The 24,245-nt window shown below is 40.6% G+C and overlaps 2 protein-coding genes across 7 annotated transcripts; one reads left to right on the top strand and one right to left on the bottom strand.

The window, feature by feature from the left end:
* The first annotated feature begins 1,299 nt into the window (after positions 1 to 1,299).
* tbx20 (T-box transcription factor 20) lies at positions 1,300 to 11,318 on the top strand. 4 transcript variants are annotated; one of them, XM_062464756.1, is made up of 9 exons: positions 1,300 to 1,433; positions 1,518 to 1,707; positions 2,869 to 3,103; positions 3,597 to 3,761; positions 4,090 to 4,198; positions 5,829 to 5,987; positions 6,445 to 6,521; positions 7,748 to 7,863; positions 8,047 to 11,318. In XM_062464756.1, exons 2-9 carry the CDS (start codon positions 1,581 to 1,583, stop codon positions 8,388 to 8,390), a joined length of 1,332 nt encoding a protein of 443 aa, XP_062320740.1. In that variant the 5' UTR covers positions 1,300 to 1,433; positions 1,518 to 1,580; the 3' UTR covers positions 8,391 to 11,318. The 4 variants fall into 4 exon arrangements, with proteins under 4 accessions (XP_062320740.1, XP_062320739.1, XP_062320742.1 ...); XM_062464755.1 differs by having other exon boundaries at positions 1,301 to 1,707; positions 8,047 to 8,408; positions 8,557 to 11,318; XM_062464758.1 differs by having other exon boundaries at positions 1,301 to 1,707; positions 3,600 to 3,761.
* A 4,399-nt stretch (positions 11,319 to 15,717) lies between these two features.
* herpud2 (HERPUD family member 2) lies at positions 15,718 to 22,433 on the bottom strand. 3 transcript variants are annotated; one of them, XM_062464752.1, is made up of 9 exons: positions 22,296 to 22,433; positions 21,188 to 21,596; positions 20,543 to 20,620; positions 20,162 to 20,281; positions 19,704 to 19,864; positions 19,509 to 19,634; positions 16,991 to 17,326; positions 16,742 to 16,868; positions 15,718 to 16,417 (listed from the first exon to the last, which is right to left on the bottom strand). In XM_062464752.1, the coding sequence occupies exons 2-9, from the start codon at positions 21,332 to 21,334 to the stop codon at positions 16,247 to 16,249; spliced, it is 1,266 nt and encodes a 421-aa protein (XP_062320736.1). In that variant the 5' UTR covers positions 21,335 to 21,596; positions 22,296 to 22,433; the 3' UTR covers positions 15,718 to 16,246. The 3 variants fall into 3 exon arrangements, with proteins under 3 accessions (XP_062320736.1, XP_062320737.1, XP_062320738.1); XM_062464753.1 differs by lacking the exon at positions 22,296 to 22,433 and adding an exon at positions 21,882 to 21,903 and having other exon boundaries at positions 21,188 to 21,598; XM_062464754.1 differs by lacking the exon at positions 22,296 to 22,433 and having other exon boundaries at positions 20,543 to 20,648; positions 21,188 to 21,341.
* Between the last annotated feature and the right edge of the window lie 1,812 nt (positions 22,434 to 24,245).

Genomic DNA, 24,245 nt, shown 5'->3' with positions numbered 1-24,245 from the left:
GAGTAAAGCCGGATGCTTTTGGAGTAAAAAGCAAGATAGGTGCCATGTACAATTTTGAATGTATTCAAAATATTAAAAAAATATAACCTATAACAAATTATAAAAACACAATAGGCTACTTTAGTTCCATTGATTTATTGACTTCGTCAAGCCTTTTTTGTTGGTGGCACTGCATGTACTTCGTAGTGTTTGGTTTCTTTCAGGTTTTCATTCCTGATTAGTTAAAAGAGTTATAGGCCTATATTATTTCGATATGTTTAAAGGTTTGTGGTTCTGGTTCCGATACTAAAACCGTTTTCAACGGGGATTAAAACGGTTTTATTTATAATAATATTAATATGATTAATAATAGCCTACTGACAGACCTTTGACAATAACAATAAACAATAATGAGAATTTAAATAATAATAGCCTACCAATAGTGCAACAAATATAATTACAATAAAATGTGTTATGTTTAAAAATCGTAAACCATTGTGTGATTGACATAGAGGCTATTGTACAGTAGTTGTAAGCCTATTATAATTGTATTATAATTTAATTATAAAAGGCCTACATGTCGATCACACAATGGTTTGACATTGTAGCCTATTAATCGAATGTAAAAAAAGTTTTCATGTTCGGTCCTACAACAGTTGGTTGGATCTTGCAAAGCTTAGCGCGAGTTGTTTTTTCAAAGCTGTGAGTGAGTGAGAGGTGGACGGTTAGGCACTGGTGTGTGTCACAGAGCGGATTAACCCAGCAATGCCCTTAAACTGCGATGCCCCGTTCGTTAGCCTACAGATTTCTAAAATCATTGTAAAAACGTGTGATTATATTATTAGTAGACTGGATCCTCATGATTTTTGGTATAAAATTGACTATATTTCAATACATGTCACAGCACTAGTCGAAATGGAAAATCTCATACACTCTTTCTTTTTTATGTGTCTCTCTCTCCCTGTTTGTGGCCTATATAACACAGAAAGTGGCCTAATTATTATGGAAAATAATGACTAAATAAAATAAATTCGAGTAGCCTATTTTATATTGACATAGGGCCTATGCCTAGACAACATATTCTTAAATGGTGACCCATAGCCTATTAATCTCTTTCAATGAATTGATCAATTCCAATATTAGCCTAACGTTTCTGGTCTACCTCGATGAGTGAAGTGTCGGGCTGAAATTGGTTCCCACAAAATTGGGGTTAATGGTAGAAATCTGAAGTTGCTTTTAATAGGCCGATCCGCTTGGGTTTGTGGGACAGTGGAAATGTGACGTCGAAAACGAAGCAGTGATTGGTTGCTCGAGATGGCGATGGAGGGGAGTCTAAAAGTAAGAGGAGTGCGAGAATTCTGGAGTCTCAATGACTATTTGGCCGCAGGACTGAAACCACAGAACGATCTTGGTCTTCCAGCAATGTATCCAACAAGTCAAAGACTGCAAGTGCTGTAAGATTTTCCTTGAGCGTATATAGTCTGCCTGTTAAAAACTCGCTACAAAGCTTCCATTGAGCTATTCGGTTTTGTGTGCAGTTTCAAGAGGACACAAGTGGAGACAAACGGAACTTCGGAAGATTTCGTTCAAATATCCACAATATGGAGTACACCACGTCTCCGAAGCCGCAGCTCTCTTCTCGGGCAAATGCGTTCTCAATAGCCGCTCTGATGTCTAGTGGAAAAACGAAAGACAAGGAAACGGAGGAAAACACAATCAAACCCCTCGGTAAGTTAACGTTTGATTGACAACAAAGGTCTGGATTCTGAGGCATAGTCTGATTCATTTTAATTGCATATACCAACTTATAGTAGGCTAGGTTATTTGTTGGATAACTGTAGGCTAAACCTGCTCCTGCACCTTCGGGCTACAATTCTAGACGACAGGTGTCATGACGGATAGGTCTAGGCTAGGCTACTATTCAATCGGTAGACGTATCTGGATAGGCCGAGATTTGATCACAGTCACAACATTACGATTTTAACTTAAACAATGCAGCAAAAATTGCAGCATATAGGCAATATGTGTCAAATGTGTCTTTTGGGTTATTATAAGACACTTTTCATGTGCCATAGAAAAAAGGATATCTTAGAATGCATTCCTGACATTTATCGTTAGGTTATATAAAGGACTCTGCGTTTCAATTTTGCGCCATTCTGAAAACAGTTTGTTTGGTTATTTCACGGGAAACCTAATTGAAACTTGATGACATTTGAGTTTTGTTTCAAACGAATCACACTTCTGATTCAAGTAATTCCACAGTAGTTCGGTCTAGGCCATTTAAATTTTAAATTGCCTAGTTAATACCCTACTCTATGGGCTAATAATAATAATAATAATAATAACAAATACAAAATATAAAATATTATATATTTTATTTGACAATTGAATTCAGTAAGTGTAGTCCTTTTTTTTGTTAATTATGATGATGATGGTGATTATTATTATTATTTTTATTATTATTATTATTATTAGTAGTAGTAGTAGTAGTAGTAGTAGTAGTAGTAGTAGTAGTAGTAGTAGTAGTAGTAGTAGTAGTAGTAATAGTAGTGGTAGTTGTAGTAGTTGCCGTATTGTAGTTACAAGGCTAAACATATAGCCTAACCCAAATACAATTTTGATAATAAAACAACACCTAACCCAAAAATATAAATAGATTTAGTAACCCATTGTTTACCCATCATATTTACAACAATTATAGTCGCAATAGCTTAACAACATCAATTATTAAAAATAAAAATAAAAAACACTAGGCTGCAGCTTAACTGCCTTACACTCATTGAGCTATTTCATCTAACTTTCTTGTAAATAGGTAGGCTTGTACCTGCATAAACATAGGCTACACAAATTGTACATTAATTATTAGAACTTGTATTTTTCCATTCTTAGAACAATTTGTAGAAAAATCATCCTGTAACCAAGGCTTGGGAGAACTGTCTTCTCTCGATGCACATGGAGACTACGGAGGAAGCGCGCCTGCGGTGTGCACGGAGCCTCTCATCCCAACTACCCCTGGCGTACCCAGCGAGGAGATGGCCAAAATCTCCTGTAGTTTGGAGACCAAAGAACTATGGGACAAATTCCATGAACTCGGGACAGAGATGATCATTACAAAATCTGGAAGGTAAATTTCAGTTTCAGGATGATACATTTAGTGTGTGGTCTTGACTTGGGCCCCATTCAATCCTAATGTCATGTGAATGTGTTCCATATATCCCTCTGTATCTATAGGTCGTCGTCGGTTAAATTAGCTTTAGGTCTACAAAGCCAGATGTAGCCTATCCTTGTTGGCCTGTTGCAAATACATATTGATTAGACATTAACTGTCATTTGGCCAATATTATAACAAACTAGACTGCTTAGTAACATTGGCAGAATAAATCACAAACTATTAGGGGATATAGGCTATTTGAATGCTCTGTCATGTTTAGAGCATAAAAATAAATATAGTCGAGAGATTAATGGAATAGGAATTTGCTAGAAAGGCCTATGACACCAATTATCTCGTCTTTTACTAGTGGTGGGCTTTGAGTAAATATTTCTTTTTGAAGAAGAATGGTTGGCAACGTGCCGTGTTCTTGTAGACTTAATGTTTACTGTCCACATTCCCCCAACAGAAGAATGTTCCCCACTATCCGTGTGTCCTTCTCTGGGGTAGACCCGGTCGCCAAATATATCGTGCTGATGGATATTGTTCCAGTGGACAACAAACGTTACCGATATGCCTACCATAGGTCATCCTGGCTCGTGGCGGGCAAGGCCGACCCTCCTCTGCCTGCACGGTATGCCGACCCTCCTCTGCCTGCCGAGCTCATCTTCCTAAATGTATAAGGCCTACGCCACATTTAAGATTAGACATTACAAAATTGTAGGTAAATAATAATCAGCAAACATCAGTAATAAAATATTACTGATGATAATTTTTTTTATAATTAACGTTTATAAACGAGAGCCATTGATGCAACGATCTGAGAATATTCTAATGAAATTCACGTACATTTAAATGATCTTTGGTTACCTTAGATTAGCCTAAGTTTTTTAAATGATGCTGAAACTAGAATTGCTGTAGGCCCTATTTATTAAAGCAATTTATTCCCCTTGTGTTTACAGGTTATATGTCCATCCTGACTCCCCATTCACTGGGGAACAACTGCTAAAGCAAATGGTCTCTTTCGAGAAAGTCAAGCTAACCAACAATGAACTGGATCAACATGGACACGTAGGCTATGTTGTTTACACATTTTTCACAATAACACAGGTGATGAATGCCGTTTAACAAGCAAAGATGAGACTTATGCTATTTTAGTTTGGCTACATGCGACTTCTAACCGACAAATGAATGTTTGTGTAGGCTATTACGAACTGAAAAGGTGATATTAACAGCGATGATTATTTAACATTGGGTAAATGAATAAAGCTACTTTATTCATTTCAAAGCTTTATTAAAACTACTTTATTCATCTCCTATGGGAAATTGAGGAGCTGACGTTATTACAAACGTCAGCTCCTCATAGCATACTCCCATAGCCTATGTGTAATTATTGTAAAAAAATAAATAAAATTAAAAATAATTTTCCCATGTTAATGGATGAACCAAATGATGAACTATGTACATTACAAAAAAAATCTGAGGTGCTAAGCGATAAATCCTGAAAAGGTAATGCTAGCATTATAGCAATGAAAATGAATTACATATTCCCATCTCAGAAACAATGTTATAGACTGTCAAGGCTACTCAGAGAAAACAAAAAAAGTTCATTCCGATACTAGTATATAAGTTTATAAATAATGTTGTTTTTTTCCTCTAAAGAATTTTTCTCTAGCAAGGAAAGAAAATAATTTAAATCATTTGTTCTTGTCCATGATATCAGTGCATATTGTGGGCCTTTAAACTAGTTAACAAAATTAGTGTTTGCATGTGCCTATACAAAAAGAACATCTATGCATCCGTGCTCTTTTTAAATGTGCATGGGTTGAATATGGTGGATTGAAGACCTACCACAGTTAATTACAAAATAAAAAAATAAGTTAGCCAGAAGTAACCTATATTCGATAGATTACGACACAAAACGATGGCTTAAAAAGAGTGTCATGGGGTTTGCCTTTCATAATGTAGACTAGTAATGAAGTCTGATAAAAGCCGCTTGGATAGGATAAAATAACTTAAAGTTTCAATGGTGTGTTTGTGTGTTCCTATATAGCTCAATGTCCCTATTATGGCGTGCACTAGCCCTTGAAAATGATTGATCTAAACAGTCCATAGGCCTGCATTTTCATTCCATATGCCTCTTAAGTCAAAATCATTTTGGTGTCAGTGCTTCTTGGCTACCCTGCAACAGCATCCATCTGCAGTCAGATGAATGAGAAAGGCTTTTGATTGAGCCAGAAGCTGAGAACCAAGGGGAAAGTTTGTCTCTGACCTTGTAGTGTTAACAAGCTTAACAAGCTTTTCACACTCTCCCCCATGCCATCCTAGCCATCCTCTCTCACTCACTCTTCCAACAACCATCTTTCTCCGAGCAGCTCATTATCTTACTCTTTCTTTTTTCCGCACGTCTTAGTTTTCCCTCCTATCAAGGTATTTTGTGTATCTTTCAATTGTCTTCTCCCCTCTGTTTTCCACTCCTTAAATTTACTTTTGTTGCTTTTCATTCTTTGTTCTGTTTTTTTTTTTTTTTATCTCTATACATCCTTTCTACAGTATCCCTAGTTTGTCTTTTTTTCTTTTTTCTCCACTTTAGAGAAGATACTTTACCTCTTCATCTATTTACTCTCTACCTCTGCCTCACCCATCCCGCCCCCTCTCTCTACTTGAGTCTTTCTTTATGTGTCTGTTTCTCCCCATACAGATTATCCTAAACTCCATGCACAAATACCAGCCCCGTGTCCATATCATCAAGAAGAAGGAGCACACCGCCTCGCTCCTCAACCTAAAGTCTGAGGAATTCCGCACCTTCGTCTTCACAGAGACTGTCTTCACTGCGGTCACCGCCTACCAGAACCAGCTGGTGAGTGACTGGCAGCTGACATCCAGACACAGTTTTATGCAAAATAATAAACTGTCTTCCGAGGGTCCTATGTTTGTTTTGTGAGAGTAGGCCTAGTATGGGGTTAGCAAGCATTGTAGTTCCATCAATTGTGTATGCAGCTGGAAAACAATTATTTCTAAATGTTAGCATCTAAAGCAAAAAAAACATCTTCTTGGAGGTAAAATACACTAACTGTTAAAGCAGAGCTGGGATTGAAGTGTGAGACGAGTGTGTCCAGCACAGTTTAAATCCAGCTCTGCCCACACTGCCTGACTCCCTTTGTGTGTTTAGTCTGTACAACATAGATAGAATGTGACAGATGGGCCGGGAGAGGGATTGAAGAGTCTCAGACATGAGAAAGAAGAGAAAGAATGGAGAGTGGCGTCTGATGTGATTCTGCCCCCCCCCCCCCTCAACCCCCTCCGTTGTTTTCCAGATAACCAAGCTGAAGATCGACAGTAACCCGTTTGCCAAAGGCTTCCGTGACTCCTCACGGCTGACAGACATGGAGAGGTACAGGGAATTCTGTGTCCTCCACAGTTGGTTTATTTCTGTTCCTGTGTTGATTAGATAAACATGGGGAATGGAACCAAAGAGAGTGAGTGTGTGTGTGTTAGAGAAAGCGGCAGAGAGAGAAAGGGGGGGGGCAGAAAATGGCGGTGCACGTGTTAGCCTCTTACACTGAGTACTCATTAATAGGAACACAGGCTGTGATGTGTTTATTTACTACTGCATACTACTAACACTGCACTTCAGGCCAAGATTTCTTTGAGGACAGGAGAGGACACATGGATTGTATGGATGAGCAGCACTTGTCTCTCTCTCTCTCTCTCTCTCTCTCTCTCTCTCTCTCTCTCTCTCTCTCTCTCTCTCTCTCTCACACACCACACACACACACACACATAAGCACAAATACACCTTTTTATTTATCCTTTCAATTCCGACACTGGGGCCAAAATCAGTCGACAAAATCAAACCATCCAGACACATTTCCTCAAATCAACCAAACAGACAAAGTCACCTGCTGGAAAAGAGGGAAGCAGACAGCTCTCCCTCCCATCTTTCTGTCTTTTTCTTTTTGAGGGCTGTGAATTAGATCTGATCAATTGATCTTCAGGGAGCTGCAGAAATCACATTAGTCTGGAGTCGGTCACTGCACTAAAACACGATGTAATTCGATTGGCTGTGGTGACTGATTGAAACCAGCCCCCCTTGTTGCTGTATTGGGGGGTCGGTTTGGCCTCTGAGCTGGACAGGGGCAGCGCTGATAAAAACACACACATTTGTACTGCGTCGCTGACAGATATTGCACTTTCCTAACCTAATTGGGTGGGGGGGTAATGTGTACGCATGGCTGTTGTGATGCAGACCACTCCTGCCTATCCTCCTACACACACACACACACACACACAGGCCAACCTGGCCATTTCTGTCCCTGTGAGGTGCTTTCTGGCAAGAATAGTAGTAAATAATGCACTCAGCGTGACAGTGGAAACAGAAACACAAATTTGTGAACATACAAAGAACAATGCTGAACACTAACAGCCACTGCGTCACATGTAAATACAGAATTTGTGTGTGTGTATACTTTTCTGCATGTGTGCAAGGACATGCATTTTTATGTATTTCCTTAAGTTACTGTGTCGTTTATATTTTATTTCTGTGTAAAAAATAGCATGAAATCAAACATTGAATGAACGTAGAGATATATTTTGGGCGTCTCTCTTTGGCTTTTGCTGCAGGGAAAGTGTTGAGAGTTTGATCCACAAGCACTCGTATGCCCGGTCTCCTATCCGCACCTACGCAGGTGAGGAAGAGACCCTGGGGGAGGATGGCCACTCCACACACACTCGGGGTAAGAGGACGTGGCCCCCGATTCATGTTTTGCTTCAAGCAAACTCTTTTCAAATGCTTTTGATAAACAAATGTATGTACACATTTTTACAAAGTGAAAAAATACCTGACTTCATGCGCAACATTTATTTTTGTTAAAAATACCTTACCTACTCATTCTTTACCTGCTCCCTCTTTCTCCCAGGTTCTGCATTCACAGCCTCAGACAATCTGTCCCTCACCTCCTGGGTCACCACCACCTCCGGCTTCTCAGGCTTCCAGCACCCCCAGTCCCTCTCCGCCATGGGCACCAGCACTGCTTCGCTGGCTGCCGGCTCCCTGCCCCACCCCATTCAGGGCTCCCTGCCTCCCTACAGCCGCCTGGGCATGCCCCTGACACCCTCAGCCCTAGCAGGCACCATGCAGGGCAGCGGGCCCTCCTTCCCCTCCTTCCACATGCCACGTTACCACCACTACTTCCAGCAAGGCCCCTATGCTGCCATCCAAGGACTACGCCACTCCTCAACGGTCATGACCCCCTTTGTATGACTCAGCCCGGGGCACTAGGTCAGAACCAGACTTCCATTTCTAAACCCCATGCCAGCTCATAGACATGTATGTAAACACCCAAATATCTCCCTCCTACCCCCATTCAGAATCGTCACCCCTCCCCTCTATGTTGTTTTTTGTATATAACGCACCTGGGGCGCTCCAGGTGCCTTTAACGACCTGGAGAGGCTGTCGCCTGCTGACCGCCGTACCGGAGAGAGAGAATACATTGGGACCCTCATATGAACCCTCTGAGACGTGATAAACATTCTTCACATGAACATTGAAGACCCCCAATTTGAAGATGAATAGCTGAATAGGAACCATGGACTGAAGAACGGTGGACTACTAGACCCACAGGCGAGGGGATTCATAGCTTGGGATTCATCATCTCAGTGGACGCGCCTGTTGGGAGCCCATCACCTACGATGTGAACACATGGCTTTCCTCCCTCGAAACGGAAACTTACTCAAACTCGGCTTGGACATTTTTTTTATTGCCATCTTAACGCATTGGCGGCAAATTATCTCTGACTTGCTGTTGCCATAGCAATGATATTTGTGCACGTCCTGTAGAAAGGAGGCAGACCAAGTAACTCTTTACCATAAAAAATGCCAGCCATTTGCACAGTGCAAACGAAATCATCATTATTTAATGAACATAATGACATCATGTATAATAGCAGTACTTAAAAGATGCGAACACACACTACATACACACATTTGAACTCATAGGACGCATGCTGACTGCAACAGATAACGCATATGAATAATGTTTATGTTGGATGAATAACCTCATGTTACCAAGCTTTTAGGATTTTTTCCTGTTTGCCATGACCAAGAGGAAGGTGTATACTAGTTTATATTGACCTCACAGATATCCAAGTTGTGCAACTCTGGAAGGGAATGTCAAGTTGTCATTGTCAATATTGTCACTTAGATTTTATCCATTCCCATAAGTGGTTTAACTAAGAAAAAAGAAATGCAGATGCAAATGCATAAAAAACATGAGGAGACATTTTATTCTTTCAAATATAAAAAAAAAAAACACATAAAAACAAGAGTAAAGATTTTATGATATAATTTGTACTGACCATTGAACAATTACCTAGTCAGTCATGTATCACAAAAAAGATTATTTAGATATGATACAAACTATCCTTCGCACCGGACAACAGTTAGAGTTAACTAACTTAACACCTTATCCTGAGTGGCCTGTGCCCTCCATTGCTGCTTCAGCCTGTGTCGACAGTTCTCTGGGAGGAAGTCCACACCTGTAAATGATGGTTCTGCAATTCCCCTATCTGCAACAGGCAAGGAAAACCATGGAAAGAAGTGATTCAGGAGTGCATCAGCTTCATTTGGGCTATCGCACAGGGGGCAATTCATCTGGACACAATAACCTAATTACACTGCAGTTCTGATAGTGGTGCAGAGAAAGCTGTGTGAAAGGGAGAGAAAGCGAGAAAAGAGAAAAATACATAGGTTACGATACAGGTTATGATCCCTTGGAGAGAGACAGAGATAGAGAGAGGGGTACTCCCTACTACTGTACACATATAATCAGATTTGTGTATGGTTCTTGGTCTGAAAGACATTTTGATCTAAAGGGCAGTATTTCATTTATCACTGTTGCCATTTTTTCCTCTGACCTAAAACCTTCAATCTAATGAGTTAACTTTGGGCAATTTCTTTTCAGTATCAAAATGTATATTTTGGGTCATAAAGTGGGGACAAATTGGATGAATATGGTGTACTACAGTACAGTGTGTCTCTAAGTTTGTTTACAGTATCTCTGATTCATGGTTCTCAATGTAGCAATCACAGAAAGCCAAAACACACATCTTTTGGGTTCAGATTTTACTGTATTATTTTGGGCACCAACTGTACTCTATTTAATGCAATGTATTATTGTCCCAAGTCTTTGTTCCAGTGGTAAGCCAACTTTGATGAAAGCCAATAATAGACTATTGGCAACTATAAAATGTCAACAAGGATTTAGTTATGTTGAGGAATATTTATTTAATAGCGTTTCCAGTTATTTTTCTATTGCCGGTTTCTTTTGACAGAGGGTTAAAAACTGATTGAAAAACATGGTGAAAAATGTTGCTACCATTTTTCTTTTTTGGAACAGTAAAACTAGCATGGCTGGCGTGCAAACCAGTCCGTTGTTAAAGCCATGACATAGGAAAACTTCAAGGTGCTCTGAAGCCTCAAACTTAATGCTGAACATTGCCTTTGACTGTGTAAGCAGTGGTCGAGGTTTTGTTATGATGTTGTGATATATATTTTTGGTTAATTGTTTTCCAGCTGAACAATGTGTATGCACATTTACAGTCTACCATTAGGAAGAGAGAGGCAATTATTTTTTTATTTTCTTTTTCTTGCTGTGTTTAAATATTATGTCTTATGTAATCCCAAAAAATGACATCTAACAAGATTAAGTTTTGTTGATTTTTAAAGTGCAATATATTTATTTCTGTCCTGAAAATGATAATGTGTAATGTACTATCTGAAGCATCTAGATGTTATTTGTAAACCATGACAAATATATATATTCACCCCCTCCCAAAACAATCTCAAATATGTTTTCTTTTGGTTCACTTATCTATTACCCAAAACGGGTATATATATTGTGTGTGTGTGTATGTGTGTGTGTGTGTGTGTGTGCAGGTTTATTTATAACAGTGATGATTTGTCTTATTAAAGAATGACTCACTGAAGTGTCCATATTAGACTATTTACTTTCTGGATAAGAGGCTTAAATCTGCTCTTTTGGTAGTGGCCTGTTTCTTAACGTTTTGCCTTGGCTGTTGTCTACATTAAAGTATGCATCATAGCCTACTCAGACAAATCACTCAAAATGGTAAGATCACTAACTTGTGTATGAAGATTTGATGAGGTGTGTCCCTCCCTGTCAAATAAGGTTGTTTCCTATCCAGACCATTTGTTGCTAATTAAACAAAAGAGAACAATTAGCAAAAGGCCTAACAGCCTACAACTTATTTTACTTTACTATGGAAAAGGGGATGCTGGTCTAGAGTGCCACCCAGTGGCATATTGAGATTTAGGTTAGTCTATTACAACAGAAAAACAACAGGTCTCTTTTCCACAACATAACTGTGGGAGCAACTTTCCGCGTACATTTTGTTCCCTTTTATCCTTTGGAATGCGCCTAGGTCGACGCGCTTTAACAAGACTCAGACTCACTCCACAGTTTTCCTTTTCCTTGTTGCATTTATTTTCCTTCAGTCTTCAAAATGTAATATACATCACGACAGCAGACCAAAATAAAGACAACAAAAAACAACTTCAACTCACGTAACTGATCTGAGCGGTAGGGTCTAGAAACAGCGGTCAAAAACCGTATGACTATCAAACCAAAGGCCACTAACTGAATGACAGCCAGCTGTTTAGACCCCAGCTGATGCAATTACCGCCTTGCTCAGCTGATTGACAAAACGCTCTGACGACATGCCACGCTTAAAGACCGACTAACATGCACAATTCATAACAATTTCATAAAGGCAAAAGGTTAACATTGAAATCATAATAATCATGGTTTTGGCTCCAACAATAACCTACACCAAAATGTGCTTCTTCATGACCCAAACCTCAGTCGGGCTGACTACATGTCTCTTTTACCCTACTACCCATTCTGAACATCTCTGGCAAACAAAGTCCTACAGTGTAAACCCACAAGACACACAAAAACACATAGCCTACACACTTTAGTACACGCCAGACGCATTGGCCTGACCGCCACAGACAAACCGATGGGATCGATGGCGGGACGTTAGTCACCGTTTCACCAGGAAGAAAGGTCCACTTCTAGCCCTGATAAGAATCTGTTACATCCTTTGAAAATAAATAAATAAACAAATAAATAACATCTAGTGCTAGCCTTGATTAAATTAAAGGGATAGGGGAAGGGCAGACAAGCCACCGTGAGGTATGGGGAAACAAATTGGAAGAAGCAGTTGGGCCAGAGAGTCCATTTTGGGGCATCGCGGGCATAATTTACACACTGAGGAGCGCGAGCTGTATCTAATGTCATTTCCATCAATTTAGCATTTTAGCCTTTTTTCTCATTGCTTTTAGCGGTTGTTTAAATAGTCTAGGGGAAGAAGACGGGTGCGCATTAGGCTGCAATGTTGGAGACAACGTTTAGCACTGAGAGGTTGTGCTTTATGGTGTGGTGACTGGGTCGAATAAGGTCGTTTATCTTCCAACAAGAGCACCACGTGACTATAGTGGCTAAACATGAAGTGCATACAAGCTAAAACAGTTACTTTGTCTGTAGTTTTCTTCATCTTTCATATTAGAAATCAGCTAAATCGAATTGTCTAATTGGTATTGCGTAGTCTAGACTTTAGGCCTATTGTGCACACTAACCTACAAGGCTATAGGCCTACAGGCCTAAGGATGTCATTAATGCAATAGAGACTGAAACACAGATGCTGACCACTACAGAGCTTTTCCTCGATTATCAGACAATACACATTAGCCCATTACATTGGATGTATGCAGTGCCCCTTCAAATAGATGTACAAGCCGTACAGCATCCATTCACCTCACCCTCCGCCGCCTTTTGTGTCACAACTCCTTTCATCTTTCCCCCGACACCATCCAGCTTACTGTCCCTTCCTACCTCCCTATAATGGCAGGTGTCCAGACTAACCACAGACTCCCCAAAGACAACCAGGTCTGATAGCAGAGAAGGACAACGCTGGTGCATAACAATGGCTTATTATGATGATGAAATGTCGTACAAGGCCCCAAACACCATCTTTACTAAATCTATTCCACTGATAAGGGGTGTCCAACCTTCGGGCTGGAGCCAAGGGATCGTAACCTGATTGGATCAGTCGCCTAGGAGGGCGGCGTAACGAAGTGAGAGGCCCGTCAAGCCTCTGTCATGCATAATTAATTGAGATTCTACGACGAACTACAAAAAATCCATAGTCATTCGATTAGAGGGTTTTTGGAGGACTCCGAAGTGCATCGCTGTCTGTGCAGTTTCCCCACTCTTCTCCCTATCTGTGCATAGAGGATGACATGGGGGGAACGGTGTGTGCGTCTGTGCATGCACGCACATTTATTGTTAAAGCAGCTGCGCTCTCTCACCATCCTTCTTTTCTTTTTGGTCATCATACCTACAGCTTTTATTCAGTCACATGTTCTCAATACGTTGAACTCACTGTTCCCGACTACAAGTTGCGTTAGGTAGGCCTACATTAAACCAGTTTAAAACCTGAGATTTGAAACATTTAAACTTTATCAGCATTGCAAGGAGCAACCTGTAATCCTAAATTATTTCAGACCTAAAACATGTTATCTTTAAGGTTATCTATAACACCTTTTTGGAATGTAATGTTTCAAATAAATGAGGGGTTCCTTCAAAGGTAGAGTACTGATGTGAAGTAGCTGGACAGGTTGACAATAGTGCCATCTTTAGGACACAAAATCAACTTTCACAAACGTTCCTCACTAAATCTGACATAAGACACTAGTGCACAGTGCCAATGATGCATTTGGTGCTTAAGATGTCAAGTCAAGTCATTTTTATTTATAAAGCACATTTAAAAACAGCCAATGCCGACCAAAGTGCTGTACAAAATCATCAAATAGGGCAAAACAACAATAAATAAGAACAACAGACAAACATCACAATTACAGTAAGCAAGTGACCCTAAACTGACTCGAAAGCCAAAGAATAAAAATATGTTTTAAGACGAGACTTAAATGTCTCGGTGGTGGGGGATGACCTGATAAAAATTGGCAGTTTATTCCACAGAGTAGGGGCTACAACTGAAAAGGCACGATCACCTTTCGTTTTCAACCGAGTCTGTGGAATGGCTAAAAGGAGCTGGGTTGATGATCTAAGGGGCCTGGAAGTGTTATACAGACATATAAGAAAATCTGAAATATACAATGGAGCCAATCCATGTAAAGCTTTAAAAACAAGTAACAACACCTTAAAATCTATTCTATATTTGACTGGCAACCAGTGGAGAGGCCAATATCAGGGAGATATGGTCCCTTTTCCTGGTATACCAGTGTCAGTGAGACACAAACAGATTACTTGAACTATAGATAACACACTTGATAAAACTGGTGGCACACACACAAACACAGATTCCTGGAATTATAGATAGGGCACAGTGCCCATGATGATGTCGGTGACACACAGATGGCTGGAATTATAGATAGGTTGTGCCGTGCCATGATGCAGCTGGTGATGACAGTTCTTCTCAGTGGCTTTAGTACCTATATTTATCAGATCACAATTGAAATTCTCTGTCATCTCTGAAGTACTTGTTCAACCTCATCTATTCTAGTCATTTATGCACATCATAAAAGCAATTTCTCCTTATTTTAAGCATTGCCAATGCTCTAGTACATTTATGCAAATTATAATGTAGCCTTCTTTGCCTGCTGTTTCCTACATTATCAATTGCATCAATTGCATGCATATCAAAATGTATTATACTGGTTCTCTGTTAAATGGTCTTACCACCACAAACATCTAGACATTTAGTTCGTAACAGAAGTCATTACATGCACAATGGTTTAACCAGTTGTCATGATTGTAGGCCTAACTCACCATACAGCGCTTGGACGTAAAGTTCTGCCAAAGACGTGTTTGCTATGTTTACATAAACGTTTACATTTTTCCTTTGTGCTGTGCAATGCTATAAAATAGTTTTGTATTTGCTGTATCGCATTGGCACACGACAACTGACCGAGGAGACTAAATTCATATCAACATTGCTCCTGTCTTATGCCCGTTTGCCTCAAGAAAACGACCAAGGAGGCTAAAGTGGTAGTAAGGTGCCAACGTCTGTGACGCAGCTGGTGATTATAATGTCGTAGCACATTTGCAATTTATGTAACAATTCACTGATCTTTACTGAAAGTATATCCACTTTTTATTGTCGTTCTGTTAGCTAGCCAGCTCCTTTGAAAGCAGCTGAATATCGGTTGTAAATGCGAATTCGAAACAGAATGTCGGTTGGGTTATAAAGAGGACACCTGAAAGATATTAATATATTTATATTAATATTGAGATTTATATTAATATATAGATATTAATATTATTGCAGATTGCCCGGTTCTTTCTCTGACCGTGGGAAACTAAACCCATTCTAATTTGTCCACACACACACACACACACACACACACACAGATTCCTGTGATTAATAGAGATGACACAGACACCATTTTATAAAACCACATCTAGATTTTATTTAAAAACAGTCGGAAATGAGGATGCATATATTTTATATATATATATATATATATATATATATATATATATATATATATATATATATATATATATATATATAAGTAAATAGCCTTTATGATGCTCATATACACAGAAAAAAATCTGCAAGAATCTTTGCAACAATACACATTCTTGTGTAGAGAATATTGTGCTGTCCTTAAACAAAACTTCTTATTAATCACCAGGATATATGCCATGACTACTTACAATGGAAGACAGGCCCCTGTATAGGACAATGGTCTATGGTCAACATGATCAAAAAGAACCTATGCATGTTTGAGTGTCCTTGTATACATGTTTGGTAAACAACTCAAATATATGGACATCAGGCACATAAACACAATCAACATGAGCATGATGCTTGAATGTTTCTTTATGTGTTTATTCATACATCATACCCTCCCCCCTGCCCCCATCACTAACTAACACTGCTAAATGACCCTTTTTGTGGAGAGATCAAGAGTTTGTCTTGGGTGCTAGCAGCAAGAGGAGGTGGGCTGGAGTTGGAAGGATGGAGGAATGAAGAGATAATGGGAGCAGACGTTCATTGCATCTGAGCGGGTGGTTCAGTTGGCGGGGTGGGGTCGTACCTCTGGGATGAGTGAGGTGAAGAAGGTGCTGATGAAGGACCAGGCGGAGGACAGGAAGCCCGGCTGGCGAACAGCTGCCTCGTCCTCCTGACCATCCTCCCCATCACTGTCGCCCTCCTCCTCCATCCCTTCATCCATGATCCGCTCCTGAAAAAGAGTGAGAGAATGGAGAGAGATGAATAGAAAGAGAGAATTATTACAAAGAGAATCCAGGTTCCAAGGCAGTTTTGATAGTTCAAGAAAAGGCAAAGGAACAGGGAGACAGTATATGTGGAGGAAATCCATAATGATAGAAACCTACTAACCTACAGTACTGTACAAAGGTTTTTCATTATATATGTCAGCATTTTTGCTTTACTAGTTTTCATCATGCCAAAGACTTTTACACAATACTGTACATTTACCTCAACTGTTAACAGAAGGGTCTAGATGGCTGGGAGGAGCCCGAATGCTTATGAGAACTGCCCTAACCATTTCCTGTATGTCCTGGTGTCGGTCCGCCTCCTCCCGCGGAGCTACCACCCCTCCTCGTGCTCCTACTCCCCCGGCTCTTGGGTTCTGGAACTCCGGCCTGAAGGGAAACCAGCCAGCCTGGTGCCTGCTGGGCACACGCATATGTGCAAACCCAAACACCCACAAAAATTTGCTTCTCAAAACAGACGAGATGGTGCTTTGAAGAAACACATGCTCTGATCTCACACCAAACCTAAGAGAACTCACAAATAGACAAGCAGCATGGCGCCCATCACCATGACGAAGCGGCTAAAGGAGGAGTAGAAGTAAACGATGCTGACCAAGATGGCCGCCCGCGACACTGTGTACATCCAGTCCAGCCAGTCTCTGTTCACCTCGTCCTCGTTCATCACCGGCCCGCCCTGAGCGTTCATTTGAATGTTGGGATTGACGGGCCGGTCCTCTTGTATGGGGTTAGGGGCGGGGTTAGGGCCGAGTGGGGGCGGGGCCTCGTTGGGCTGTACGGGCTGGGGGGAAGGGGAGGGGCTGGGCAGTGAGGGAAGGTTGGCACTGGGGGGTTGCGAGGCTGCTACTGCTGCTTGGCTAGGAAAAAGACACAGGAAACAGGCCCAACATGATTATTACTAGGGATGCACGATATAGCTGCGGCCATCGGTATCGGCCAATGTTTATTTTTAGTGTTATTGTTATCGGTCAGAAAAGAAAATTTGGTCAATAAATTAAAGCCGATAAATTATGGATTATTTCCGCCTGTTGAACCAGTTATTTTTTGGTAATATTTAAGAAATATGATCATTTTGGTAAAATAAATATCTAGATGTTTTATGCAGTTAAGGTTTTAATAAAAGCAGTTGTCCACTGTATTTGTTTGCCATTTGTTTTTGTAATTAGACTCAGGCTTTGTATTTATCGGCATGTATCGCAGGGCTCCAGACTAACTTGTTGCCTTGGTTGCACTGGTGCGCCTAACTTTTTTATTTAGGTGCACCAGCACAAAATTTAGGTGCACCCAAATTTTTCCTTGCGTCGCCACAATTTCAAGGTCACCTTTTTATCACGCTCCATATACATTCATATATATTATGTAAATGATCTTAAACAAGAATAAGGTGTAGGTAAATATATTTTTTATTAGAAGCACAATCATACTGTATATAAAAAAATATATTTTAAGTGCTTCACTGAGCTACCAAACTAAAACATTTTAAGCAAAATAAAACATTTCAAAATAGAAAGTGCTACTGTTTAAAAGTGCTTCCCTGAACTGAGACCTAACATTTCATGGCTCAAAGTCTTATAGCGGGTCCCACCTTGCTGTCGCATGCCCTTCAGATGGCCAACACCTGTAATTTGGCCTTCTTGCCCTATGGCCTTGGCTAAATCATCTTGCCACACTCTCCCTAGCATCAAAATCCTAGCTCCATGGGTTAGCTCCATGGCCCAGCTTCGTAACTCAGGGGTCCGCAATTCATTTTTACAAGGGGCCACATAAGAAACCTGAAATGTGTTGGAGGGCCTCATCAATTTGCTCACTATTCATTTTCTCCCATTGTAAAAAGCAGTAAAGTATATATTTTGATTAGCTGCTACTGGTTATCAGAAGAATAAGGATATTCTGTAAATATTTATATAAATATTTTAGATTTTGGTGTAGGTCAAATAGGAAAGATTATAGAAGTAATAAACAGTATAAACAACAACAACAGTGTTTCATTTTATTTGTAACCAGTTAATCTTCACAAACACTGAAAAGTTGTTTTGCAGTATGTTAAAGATGTGGAATTGATCAACTTTATACAAAAAGCAATACGTTTTTTCAGTTCATTTTGTTCTGTGAGAGAAATCCAGTGGGCTTGAACAAGTGCATCGAAATCTGTCTGAATGTCTGAGGTGGATATGCGAAGGACAGCTGACAGGTAATGATCAGGGTCTGCAGTTCAACTAGCAAACCATCAGCCCGCGCCCACTGAATCAGTCAAGTTCTTATTATGTCCGCGTTAGGTTTTTTTCTCAGTAAACAGATACTTAGAAGTCCATGTCTTGTTAAAAGTTAATCAGTGGCAAAGTTTTTCATTTTCGAGGGCTAACCAACAGCTAACTCTCCTGTCGGTGAGGTTGCGCAAGCGCACATATGTAAATCGCCTGATCACTGTAGTCTTTCATGACTACATATTTACTACCGCTCAACACATTTATTTATTTTAAATTTTTGATTTACCTCACGCGGGCCGGATTGAGACAGCCTGTTGCCGGTTATGGCCCGCGGGCCATACAATGCCCAGGTCTGCTAAACTGACTCTCTGGTGCTCAGGTCGTAATTTCAATCACACAGCACGGAGCTACAGGAATATCTGGACCACAGCCAATCAGAGGCAAAGACCCGCCCCATCTCTGTCTCTGATTGGTAGACCACGATATGATCCAACCATGAGTGTCAGTTCCGTTTTAGGATAACAAACGCTTCGTTTGTGGAGAGACAGCGGATGCGAGGAGGTTAGGTGCACCGGTGCGATCTAGGAAAAAATGTAGTCGCACCCGTACACATTTTGGTCGCATAGAGCCCTGTATCGGTTATCGGTATCTAAATATTAAGAGTTATCGGTTATCAGTATCAGCCAAAATATCCATATCAGTGCATCCCTAATTATTACCAGTTGAACATCCAGTACAATATAACCTTATTAGAAGATATGACTCTTAGAATGTACAAGAATTGGTGTGGTAATGACTCCCTAAAGTCGAGGTGCCCACCACCCTAACTTACTATTGCATGTAGTAGTGTCGTGCGTACATTTGCTGCCACCAGAGCACCTGCATGGGCATGTATATGGGATGGGGGTTGGTGCCAGCAGCCAAGCGCCCATGTAGGGGATACCAAGTCCCATCTGGCCTGTGGAAGGTAGACCAGAGGGTTAGGGCACACACACTTGTGCACACACACAGTGCGGTGGGTGCTTACCATTGCATACCACCAGTGGAGGTAGGGTTGTGAGGGCCAGACTGGGGGAAGCCTCTGCGATGCCTCAGGCCGTCATCACTCCCTGTTACTGACACGGAGGAGGGGGAAAACGAGGCGGACTGAGTTTCCTGATTGGGTGCGGTGGCCAAGGAGATGGAACTCTGAGTGATAAGATGTAAGTCAATCAAGAACCGGCTCACACACAAGCAATGCAAAATCTGCAGCTATGACCACTAGATTGACATACATCCTAGAAAGTACAGATTCAGACAGGTGAGTTAGCTGCCTATATTCCAGATGCATGAAAATAATCACAGAAAGCAACACATTAGACAAAACAATGAGAAATATCTGATTCTAGAGGACCTCTATTCTTTTTTATGTGTGTATTGTGTATAACAGTCTACTGTAGAATAGAGAGATGTGTTGAGGTCATAGCTCACCACAGTGGGACTCACCATGGAGCTGGTGCTGGGATGAGAGGCGGGGTTAGAAGCATGGCTGTGAGCTGAGGGGGGGGGTGACCCCGGGGGGCTTTGAGAGGCACAAACCAGATGCATCATGTGGTACTCATCCTGCTGTGGTTGGAAAGGGGGGGAGAGAGAGAGATAAAAGGGAGCGATAAAGACTACAAAGAGGGCCAGGCCGGGTTTTAGAAAAGAAATGTCCAGAATTCAGAAAGAAAGCTTTGTGACTGTTGATCCAAATAGCTATTGTCAAAGAGCAATGGTTTCGGTGGAGGGCTTCATTGAAAGCACACTTACAAATACAAAAACGCTGGTACACACACACACACACACACACTAACAAACAGCACAGCCAAGGCAACTCTTAAATACCTTCCTCAGGACATCCCTCAACTGGAGGTGGTCTTGGAGGAGTCTGCCAGAGTACACCAGCCTCTGATCCTTGGAGGACTGAAAAGGACACAGATACACTGTCACCCTGACAATGCAAGTAGTTGAATGAGGCCTAGTTTCTTTTATTATGGTTTGTAATATAGCCGCTATGTAGGCTGTAGGCTTTTCAGTGAAAACAAAGTAACCGACCGCTGTATTTCACCTTTGTTTTAGCTGTACTAGCTTATGATGGACCTCATGAAATATATTGCATTAAGATGAGATATATAATCCTTACCATTCCTAAAGAGATTACACATCTCCAGGTAAGGATTAAGGCATTATAGCAGTAGATTATATATAACACAAGAGCATGTGGCTGCCCTACAGCCTATCACCAGCCTAACAAAATGCAACTCCGCTGTTCCTTAAGAAACATTTCTGGAGAATGTAAGCTACAGAGTCCCTAATACACCATATTTCATGCAGTATACCAACTAAAGCATAAATACATTCAAACAACATTCACTGGTCCCAGTAGAGTAAATAGCATAGTTTCCATGATCCCTTAATTTAGATTCCAACGGAAAAAGAAGTACATGGAAAGGCTACATAACATTACACAGAGCCTGCATGTTCACTTACCGGCTTGCTAGGGTACACATCGGAGATGTGGCTCTTCAACATTTCCACCGTCCAGTTCAGGAAACAGTTGATGGTCTGGTCGTCATACTTTTGGTTGGGGGTCTTAATGACCAAAGTGATGGGACTGTCAACTGTTCCAGAGTCCATGTTTCATATTAATGAGGGGGTAGGGTCTTTAAAACCTATACTTGGAGGGTGGGGGTTGGGTGGGGTGGGGTTAAGGTCCGCCTCCTCCCACGCACCTGAGTGAGAACAACTACCTTAATTCTTCCTCATTGTCATCTCAAGTCTTAGCCAATAACGGTGGGAGATGGACCAATCCACAACAATAGTTCCAAGTTATGCTAGCTCCAAATCACAAATGTCTTGGGGATTTCCTCCTCACGTGACACAGCTACACCTCCAATGGCTCTGGACAGTAAAGTGTTTGAAATTTTATTTAGACTAGTTTCATTGCAAGATCAGTTTGTGAACTGATCTAGAATTACCTTGTGAATTACCCAGGTGACAGTCCCCACTTCAAGACTAAGACATATGATATGCAATGGTATTCCATATCAAACACCGTCTTGTATCTTATCAAAACATCAGATGTTAGCCAGCACAAACACGTCACGGAAACACAAAAACAAACATAGCTATTACAGTGGACCTATCTAAACTTAAGGAGGAAACATTCTAATTATCAAAGCACCTGTCAGGTTGCGTCACCTTGCTATAATAGTGTACACACTCGGGTCGGGTGTCAAAACAACTAATCGGGCAGATTTAGCTAGTGCAGGATCTTTTTAGCAACAATTGGATTGCCAGCGTCTCTTAAGTCAATTGTGTACCCGAACGAACAAAAATGTGTTCAACCATCACTAAAATCTACTATCTCAATTTTAAAACGAACGTTACATACCGTTATTAAGTTAGCTAGCTAAGCTTGTTATGTGTTACATTCCAGCTAGCCACATCACTGGCACTAGCTACATTACTGTACTGTAGCTCGCTGTCTGAAATGGGGACTGTCACCTGGGTAATTCAATAACTCAATCATGTGCTGCATGACATACGGAAATTGAAATGTATGCAATATAATAAGTACATCTATTTCGCCAAGTACCTGTTTTTCTCGGTTTTGTCCTCTTGTTAGGCTAGCTCAGACGCCTTTTCCAGTACTAATGCTAGCCAGTTGGTAGGACGCCTTGAGTTACTTGCTTCCGGAAGTAACGTCACCATTTTTGTTCAAGTTCATGGATAGGCTGTCACACCCATAGATATATATAAAGGCCTTTATATATATCTATGGTCACACCCAGAGCCATAGAAAAAGAGAGTTGCGACACTTCCATAGACTCCCATTGTTATCGAGGAATGCGGAAGTAAAGCGTGTCACATGCGACCTGTAGTTCCAAACATTGCATTTTCCACCGTTCAACCCCATTCATTTTCAGTGTCTCCGAAGCAAGTTAGCTGGTAAATTGATGAAAATCCTTCATTTTTTCATATTTTTACCACCACATATCAATTGTTATTAGTAGTATTTCATATAGCTAGCTTTAGATAAAGTTTATCGTAAGATTATAGCTTGTTTGATTCGAAACGCAGTTAGAGCTAGACGGTCTAGCTAGTATCTAACATAAGCCAACACTTTTACTGAAGCTAGCTAGAGAGCACGTGTATCATAACCAGAAGTCAGTTGCCTTATAGTCTGTCAAATTAGTTCTAGTTAATGGTGTTCGTTGGCATACAAAGTAAGTCTTCTATATAGCTCTTATTAGCCTAGTTAGTAGAGCTAGCAACAATGAATTGCAGATTAAGCGGTCCGAAGCAAGTTAGCTGGTAAATTTACGAAAATCCTGCATTTTTTCATATTTCGACCACCACATATCAATTGTTATTAGTAGTATTTTATATAGCCAGCTTTAGTTAAAGTTTATCGTAAACTTGTGAACGCTAGATTCTAAATGTAGTTGGAGCTAGACTATAGGTCTACGTAAGCAACACTTTTACTCTAGCGAGCTGTACATGTAGGAAGATCACCGGATCACTACAACAAACAAAAGGAGTGGAAGAACACTGGACATATTGTACAATAAAATGTTTTATTGAATGCAGTTGGTTGCCTTGTTTATTCTGTTCTATTTACCAAACTCCTTGTCTTGAGCAGTTGCTGGTGATAATGGTTATTCAACTTGCATCAAGTACTACAAATGTAAGTGTTGTTAATGTGGTAAATTGTAAGTGGGCTGATGAATAAAAAAACGTTTAATAAGTCCCATTTACTTCAACAGTCGAAGGTTAAACGTTAAGTGGAACAATATAGTCCTCATTAGGCTACTGTTTGGTATGTACGGTACAGTACAGTTGGTACAGTATGGTAGCTAGCATAGCCATTTCTAGCTCTGCTTCACAATATTGCGTTATGTATTATACGTTCATGTAATACATGTTAATAAAGTATCAGACATACATGATACAACACACCAGTAACCAATTGACATTGTGTTAATATACCGAAAATGTCCGTGAATCGAGATGGTGCTGCTGTCTGTCCCGCCGAAAACCATTCAAACAGGTTGACAGCAGTGGGAGTTTTGTTTAACCCTCGTGCTGCCTTCGGGTCACATGACCCAAAGGTTCATAACGAACCATCGTTGTGTTTACCCAATTTTACCCAATACAAAAACAAATTAAAATAATTTTCTTTTAACCTTTGCAATGTGGGGGGTCTGAGACAGCCCAACGGTTAAAAGAAAATGCTTCACTTTGTCTTTGTATGCGGTAAATCTGTCGCAATACGACGGTGGGTCACAATGACTAATGGGTCAGAATGACCCGAAGATAACACAAGGGTTAACTACAGCAAACTACCGGAACTACGTGACAAAAAAAGCTCTAGCTTTTTTTCCTGTGTTTCACTGGAAGTGAGTGTTCACAATGTTGTATTTCACTCCATTCTACACCAAACACGTCAGGGAGGACTGCCTTTTGTAGATACGAGTCTGCTGAAGATAGCCAGAATATCGGATTTATTTAACTGAGCCTGTTTCATTCATAATTTTCCTGAGAA

Source organism: Osmerus eperlanus, chromosome 7, assembly GCF_963692335.1.
Source record: "Osmerus eperlanus chromosome 7, fOsmEpe2.1, whole genome shotgun sequence".
Lineage (NCBI taxonomy): Eukaryota > Metazoa > Chordata > Actinopteri > Osmeriformes > Osmeridae > Osmerus > Osmerus eperlanus.
Note: the sequence above shows the minus strand (reverse complement) of the source record. Positions and strands in the feature narration are given on the sequence as shown.